Genomic DNA, 7,693 nt, shown 5'->3' with positions numbered 1-7,693 from the left:
GAATTATTGTAAAATTTGGTTTTAAATTAGTCAATTTTAATCTCTATATCTTTTAAAATTTGAAATTTTATTCTTGACTACAGTTTAAATTTGTTAGGTCAAATTATGCTATTAGTCATGTACTATGGGTAAATTTTGGATATAGCTTAAGCTATCCGATATGATTATTTTTAATCTTTATACTTTTCGGATTTGGAATTTTTAATATTTACTTAAACGATAGCCATTAAACAAATTAACTAAAATAATGTGGCATTTTGTGAGTGTTATTTATGAAAATAACAAGTTGACATAAAATTATCGAAATAACAAAATTTAATTTAATGAATTTAATATTTATAATTATTCATAAATTGAGATTTTAAAATTAAAAAAAAATTATGAAACTGAAAAACAATGAAATTAGAATTCGGAGATTAAATTCATTTATTATTTATAGATAAAAGAATTGATTAAGGAATTAAGATATGCTTCAAATTCTAATAGTTATCCGACTAATTATTTGACCACCATTTTCAAGTGTAATTATTGCCTTCTATAGGAATAATTAATCAAATTGTACAATTTTGACATTGCAATTAGCATTATTTGTCGTACATTACTCTCGTAATCTAAACATTTTCATATGGGTAGATAGATACTATTTTGTATTCATTGAAATTTTACAAAATGTTGATTAAAAGTTACAAGTTATTTTTCTTTAAAGCAACCTACATATTATTTGTTGACTCTTATAATAGAATTTCTGTTATGATGCTAATTATTATCAACCCACTAACCTGTTAATTTATCGTGTCTTGATCTGTATTCTGTATGGGTTCGCACATGCATAGTGCTTGTACATGGGTGAACACTAGAGGAGGACGCGTAATATGGGTTCACCTACACATTGTGCAAACTCACTTTAAGTATACACATGTTAACCTTAAGCTAGGGTATGTGTCATTATGCATGGAAACCTACCCAGTATGTCACATCTATGAATAGTGACCGTATTATATAAATACACAGAATTAACCCACCTAAGAGGAGATATGAAAAAACACTCAACAATTTTATATATTTTTAATGAGTATCTATTTAAAAAAAACAATACTAATAATTAAAAAAAGCATCCTCGTTAAACAATATCAATTACCCATAGTAAAAATACACCCAAAAGAAAAAAGAAAAGAAAGAAAAAGAATTGCACACAATTACAAACCAAAACTTCTTTTTGTTTGTTTTCTCCTTTATCAAAAAAAAAAAATCAAACATTATAATTCCCAGCTCTCTCAGCACTTATTTGGCAAATGGCAAATCTTCAGCAGTATTTAGCAATTTCCTTGCAAAGCAGAGCAGCTTCAAGCACACATGTGGGACTTCGGGGCATTAGCTTCAAACTAGACCTTTTCCCTTCAATAACCTTGTAAATCTTTTTCACCATTCCCTGCATTCCATTGTATAAAAAATTATCATTAATCTATAAACAGTGGGTAGATTCATTTGTGAGAAGTAACCAATTAATCTCCTAATAATGTCAAATATTCTCTTGATGAGAGTTTTGTTTTCCATATTTTGTCAAGAGCCAACATGCTGTGAGCGGCTGTCCGATAGGTTTGGCTCACAGAATCTTGTAGATCCACCAATTGAGGCATTCTTGGCGGCGTAGATGGGTTTTGTCTCCCATAGTCTGTTGAGAGCTAGTGTGCCGTAAGTGACTGCCCAATGATCTTGGCTCACAAAATCTTGCAAGTCCACCACCAATTGAATCGTTCCCTGCAATGTAAACCAACCCCACCGAGCAGCCTCTTGCGGCACACCAACTCTTAGTAGAGTATAAGAGACAAAACCCTCATTGAGAACAATACCTTCAATTATTGGAGGACTAGCCGGCTGCCTAACCGATAATATTTTGAAATTTTCTCTCGAAATAGTTCCCTCAACACATACATACATATATTTGAATTGGGTCTTACAGTGTTAATTACTTGGTTCACTCCATTGTGCAAGTGCCCCAAATTCTGTTCATCAACACTGTGATTAGTGATCCATAGTGCCACAGCTGCAGCAATTGCTGATGGAGGATAATCCAATGAATCAATGGCTGCTAAAATTATCAGAAACAAGAAATTAGGAAACAAAACAGATTTTTTTTTCTTCTTTTAAGCTAGCAAGGAATTTATTTACCTATACATGTATTAATAATGAGATCAGACGCTAAAGAAAACAGGTGACAAAGCCTGTTTGGTTGGTGGGAATCACTAAAACATGACGAAATCCTGGCAATGAAACAATGTACAAAATCGAAAGGTGTAATGATACGCAATCGCCAATTCAAGGTTTGCATGACTAAAACCTCCATTCTTTGGACTGTTTTGGGCTTAAACAAGAATCTGGGTTTCATTATTTGCAAGTCTAGGAGAAAAGGAACAGTTGTTTCCTCCATTTTTGCTGCTAGTGAAAGGCATGATACTGATAAAAGCTGCATTGGCCAACCTTTCCCTTGCTAAATTGACATGAATTTTCAAAAACGAAATCAACCAAATTAGTGCTTCATCAAAAAAAAAAAAAAATCAGTGAGATTAAAAATAGGTAAAAGTACTGTCCTTGTCTGCAAAGTACATTTTGGTTCATGTATTGTAAAAATGAGTAAAAATATCCTTATAGGATTATGCTGTAGTGGAATCAAGCATTAACTTTTAGATGGTATAATTAAAATTTTTCAAAAATATTGTACAAGGACTTTTGTGCTCTTTCTAAAAGTATAAAAACCAAAATACACACTGCTCTATAGTACAAGGACCTATATAGCAATTTTACCTAAAAAATAACCATTCTAAATCTTCTAAAATCCAATTGAAGTAAACAATATATATACCGGCAAAGGTCGAGCTGATAGGAATCGATCCATGTAATTAATTGAAAGATAAGCAGTTTCAGGCCTAAACCTGTAGAAACAGTGAACCTGAAATTTGTTTGAAACATTAACAATAACATCACAAATCTAAGGTAAAAATACCATGAAAGTTCCTATATCAAGGGTCAGACTACATTTTGTCTCTCTTCTATTCAGAAAATAGGTAAATTAAAATTTTTATGTTAGATTAAAGAGCAAATTAATCTTTTCTTTTAAAAGTTTCATCTATTTCTACTGTTAAAATTTGATATAGTTGACAAAATAACTAAACAGTTACAAATGACGTGCCTCGTGAAGTTTATGCCGACATACATAGACCGGTTTTTAACTATAGAAATTGGTGAAACTTTTAAAAGAAAGATTAGTTTATTCTTTGATCTATGGGACTAATTTGCTCATTTTTAATTGAGGGAAAAAAATATAATCTGTCTCCTAATACAAGTACCTCCATGTCTCCTAATACAAGTACCTCCATGATACTTTTACGGGATCTAACAAAGAAAAAAAAACAGGGTTTACGTAGTACCTTTAACATCCATTGGATAGCATCTTTACGAGCAGTAACAATACTATGATGAAATCTTGATGAAACAACCTTGGATTCCAGCATCTGATCAACCTCGGTCTCAAACAAATTAATCAATAAATCGTCGTCGTAGTCGACTGAGCAGTGATCACTTTCATTATCATCATCATCATCACCATAAGCTTCGCAGGAGACAACAATCTCATTTGGTGCTTCATTGCAGTACAAGTTTAGGGACACTGCCATTGGGTTTCTTTTGTTGGTGGAGCTGAATCAACACAAGAGCCTATATATATATATGGTGATAAAGGAGGGATGTAGGGGGGACCTGTAGGAGAATTGTGCATGAAACTTCGTTGTGGAGTTGATACAAAAAGAGTAGGGACAATGGGTTGGGTCCTGGAATATTTGGAAGACATTCAGCTAAAAGTACCATGGAGTATCGTCTACTAGAGTTAGATTATATTTTATCCTTTTTACTAAATAATTGGTAAATTAGTCATTAGATTAATGAGTAAATTGATTCTTTTTTTGTTAAAATTTCATCCATTTGTACTATTAAAAATTGACATGTCTACTAGAATTACCATACAGCGACATATAGTGTGCTATGTATACCTCATTCTGACATACAAGGATCAATTTTGAACAACATAAATAAATAAAATTTTTAATAAAAAGATTAATTTACTTTTAATTCTAGCGTACAAAAATTAATTTATCTATTTTTTAATAAATGAGATAAAATATAATTTAATTCTTAATAAAAAAAACTTTCATATTACTTTCATGATTAATTACTTTCACTGTTTTGTTTTATCTCATTAGTGATTTCACATCAGTAGCTATAGATGTATGAGATACATCAGTGCAACATCCTTTTCATGTGTAGTTCTTTGACATTATCTAATCTTTATCAGACCAATTATTGTTCTTTTTTCTCAGTTTCAAAGTAGAGGAAAGATTTAAATTACTATTATACGTTAAAAATGATGATTTTTGAAAATTGTTTAATTGAAAATTTTATACTCTAAAAGAAGTTTAATTCAAATAGAGTCGCATCGATTTTGAAAAAAAGTTGTTCAACCGAAGAGATTGAACTCATTTTCAAAATTAAGTCGCATCAATTTTGGAAAAGTTACTCTCTGATTTTGTCCAATTGATAGACCCGTTTTCAATATCAAGTTTGGATAACTTTTGAAGTAGAATCATTAATCTAATATCAAAACTCTCAAAGACTTTTAGATCAAAACTCTCTTAAATCCCTTTCCATCAATACAAAGAAGATAAAACTTTTTTTTATCAAGTTTAGAAAACCCTTAAAGCAAAATCATTTGTCCAAGATCAACTCTCGAATAGTCGATTGGTATAGGCATTGTTGCCAATAAATAGGGACGTGGGTTCAAGTGCGCTGAAGTGCATTATCCTCTTATTTATGGGTTAGGGAGAGGGTATGGGTAGTTCTAGACATTATGTCACAAAGAACAGATATGATCAAAACTTATAATAAGATTATTAAAAAAAAATCAACTCTCGAATACTCTTACATACACCCTCTCCAAACTGGTTTTCAAAGTTAAATCTTGACGACACTTAAAGCCAACCTTATTAGTTTAAGATTAAAACATAGTTAAATAAAATGATTTAGTTGCACTCGGTATCTCTAAACTAGGAACTAGATTTTAATTTAATTCATGAACTCTAAAATGTTTTCATTGAGTTCTCGAAATACATGGATCAATTTTTTAATATATGAATACCTATTGTAAGGATAATTTTGATCCGGTGTCTAAAAGAATAAAAAATATTAATAAAATTTAGAAGGGCTATGTCTTTTTTTTAACACGTCAAAATTCAAGCTATCTATGCAATAGGTACAAATGTGTTTGCTTTTGATCCACATATTTTAAATATGCTCATTATCATATTCGAGATAACATTCAACCCTCACATTGATGGCTAGGTTGGTAGAAATACTTAATTGATACAATTCTGACATTTTAAGATTCAATTATAACATTTTAAAATTTAAATACTAATTTAAAATTTGAACCATAGTTGAAGACTTTGGGTGTAATTAACCCAACAAATATTTGAAAAGATGATTGAATGAATTAAGATATGTAGGAGTTTGGGCCTGAAAATAATGGACTACTTTTTTTCTGGTAGGCCTAAGTTTTACAATTCGAGGCACTTACATTTTCTTCTCAATATATATAAATAATAATACCAAAAAGTATTTAACTCTCTATGAATTTTGTTACAAAATATTTAACAATTATAAAATTATGGGTAAATATACATTTTTGCACCTGAACTTGGCTTCAAGGTTCAAATTGGTACCTAAGATTTTTTTGGTCGAATTAGGGGCATAAACTTGGCCGTAAGGTTCAATTTGGTACCTAACTCTTTTTAATCCAATTAGGTACATGAACTTGACTTTTAGTTCAAATTAGTACCTGAACTTGGTTTCATAGTTCAAATCAAGTAAGTCATTTACTATAAATGCTAATTTGGACCAAAAAGCCAAGTTCAGATACCTAATTAGACCAAATAAACTTTAGGTATCAAATTGAACTTTAAAGCCAAGTTTAAGTACCTAATTGAAACAAAAAAAAGACTTTAGGTACCAATTTAAACCTTGAAATCAAGTTCAAGTGTCAAAATATATATTTACCCTTAAATTATCTATCCACCCTTTACTCAACTAAGTATAAAATTAACTTGGTTATCTCTATTTTTTTTCTAACTGAAATCATTCTAACTGAATTGATTTCAAGTTAACTAGTAACTCTAACTTACTATGGGTGCAGTAGCAAAGTATATTACACTCTCAAAAAGAGAACGGAATTCAAATGAGATTACATTGTTAAAAAGGACAACTACAAATCTTGAACATAAATTATAAAATGAACCTGAAAAGTATAAAAAAAAAAGCTATCAACACTAACTTAATAAAAAATTTAAATAATATATATGATATCACTTAATCACTAATAATAATTGTATATATATATATATATGCAGACATTACAAAGTTAGTAACTCCAGCTTAAAGAAAAAAATGAAGAATTTCGCATCTAATTGTATGGAAGTTGACGAAAGTTGGTGAATAGAAAATTGAATCTAAAATAGCTTAGTGTTTGTATAGTGAATCTCACTCACGTGATATGTCTTTGAAAACGTATAATAGTTTTAATGGAGGAGAGGTGGCGGCGGTGCATTGGCCATTAATTTTTTATGCGACGGCGGCTAATCGGACCGGTGGGCAGCTACTTGAATTTGGAGTGGCCTTCTACCTTCCAGAAAACAGTTCACTTTTCACCCCAACTAATTTAGATGATTATTCGAATTAAATTGAACCAATCAAGTAAATGATGTAAATTGCAATTCGAATTTTAGTATAAAGACTTTAACAGGCTTGACTTTAGAGGTTATTTGAGAGTATAGCCGCCGAGGGTCCTAGTCTGGAAGGAGTCTCAAAAAAATATTTTTTCACCTTTTAATATGGGAAAAAATTATTTATTAAATGTCTAGAGTTTTCAATTTGTCACCATAAATTTTTTTTTAAAATAGACCTAATTGATTGTTTCGCTTAAGGCCCAAAAATGTCAAGAACAAACTTGAATTTTGATAATACTTTTATCGGATCAAATCATATATTTGAAGAAAATTTAAAGGTGTAAGAAAATGATGGAATAATGTTATTAGCAACTAAAAATAATTAGTTGGTAAAATTCACAATTTCAAATTTTCAATTGAAAAAGAGAATGAGAGAAAACTAGAGAGAAGAAAGTTAAAAAGGTTGGAGTGTCTTTTAAGTTTTAACTTATTATGGTGTAAGAATCATTAAAGATTTAATTCCCCAAAAGGGAAGAGTTTGAGAAGGTAAAACATTTAAAGTTCTTAAATAAGGTGAAAATAATGTAAATAAATGTAAAAGTTTTTACGAAAAATATTTTTAATTTTTTTTATATTTATTTCATATAAAATAGGATGGTCAACTTAAAAGGTTTTCCAAACACCGTAAAATTACCCTTTTATTCACTGTAAAACCTCCATACTCGACTCGAGCATCAGGTCAAAGTACTGAGATATTACATTCTCTACTACATTCTTCACTTATCAAATATTTTCTTACAAACTTTCATAACTTTTCAATTTGTCCTTTTTTGTCATAAAAGTTTAATATTCACTAATTAATCATATTAAATCAAATTTCTTTCTTGTTACACTTTAATCACTTAATTTATCTCAATATCTTGTTT

General features: G+C 30.0%; 1 protein-coding gene across 4 annotated transcripts; it reads right to left on the bottom strand.

Annotated features, from left to right (window-relative positions):
- Positions 1–1,104: 1,104 nt before the first annotated feature.
- LOC107932550 (cyclin-D4-1) lies at positions 1,105–3,751 on the bottom strand. Of its 4 annotated transcripts, none has more exons than XM_041089603.1 (5): positions 3,426–3,751; positions 2,861–2,947; positions 2,170–2,488; positions 1,971–2,086; positions 1,105–1,429 (listed from the first exon to the last, which is right to left on the bottom strand). In XM_041089603.1, the coding sequence occupies exons 1-5, from the start codon at positions 3,669–3,671 to the stop codon at positions 1,304–1,306; spliced, it is 894 nt and encodes a 297-aa protein (XP_040945537.1). In that variant the 5' UTR covers positions 3,672–3,751; the 3' UTR covers positions 1,105–1,303. The 4 variants fall into 4 exon arrangements, with proteins under 4 accessions (XP_040945537.1, XP_040945536.1, XP_040945535.1 ...); XM_041089602.1 differs by having other exon boundaries at positions 1,971–2,089; positions 3,426–3,750; XM_041089601.1 differs by having other exon boundaries at positions 1,959–2,086; positions 3,426–3,748.
- Positions 3,752–7,693: the final 3,942 nt, after the last annotated feature.

Source organism: Gossypium hirsutum, chromosome D03 (genome assembly GCF_007990345.1).
Source record: "Gossypium hirsutum isolate 1008001.06 chromosome D03, Gossypium_hirsutum_v2.1, whole genome shotgun sequence".
Taxonomy (NCBI): Eukaryota; Viridiplantae; Streptophyta; class Magnoliopsida; order Malvales; family Malvaceae; genus Gossypium; species Gossypium hirsutum.
This window is presented reverse-complemented; position numbering and strand designations above follow the sequence as displayed.

Bases quoted from the DNA above. Each gene is read 5' to 3' on its own strand.
- LOC107932550 (XM_016864594.2), bottom strand. From the start codon at position 3,671: ATGGCAGTGTCCCTAAACTTGTACTGCAATGAAGCACCAAATGAGATT. The intron at 2,948-3,425 runs GTACTACGTAAA...AACAAATTTCAG, and splicing joins CTATCCAATGGATGTTAAAG to GTTCACTGTTTCTACAGGTT. The intron at 2,090-2,169 runs GTAAATAAATTC...TGATAATTTTAG, and splicing joins CATTATTAATACATGTATAG to CAGCCATTGATTCATTGGAT.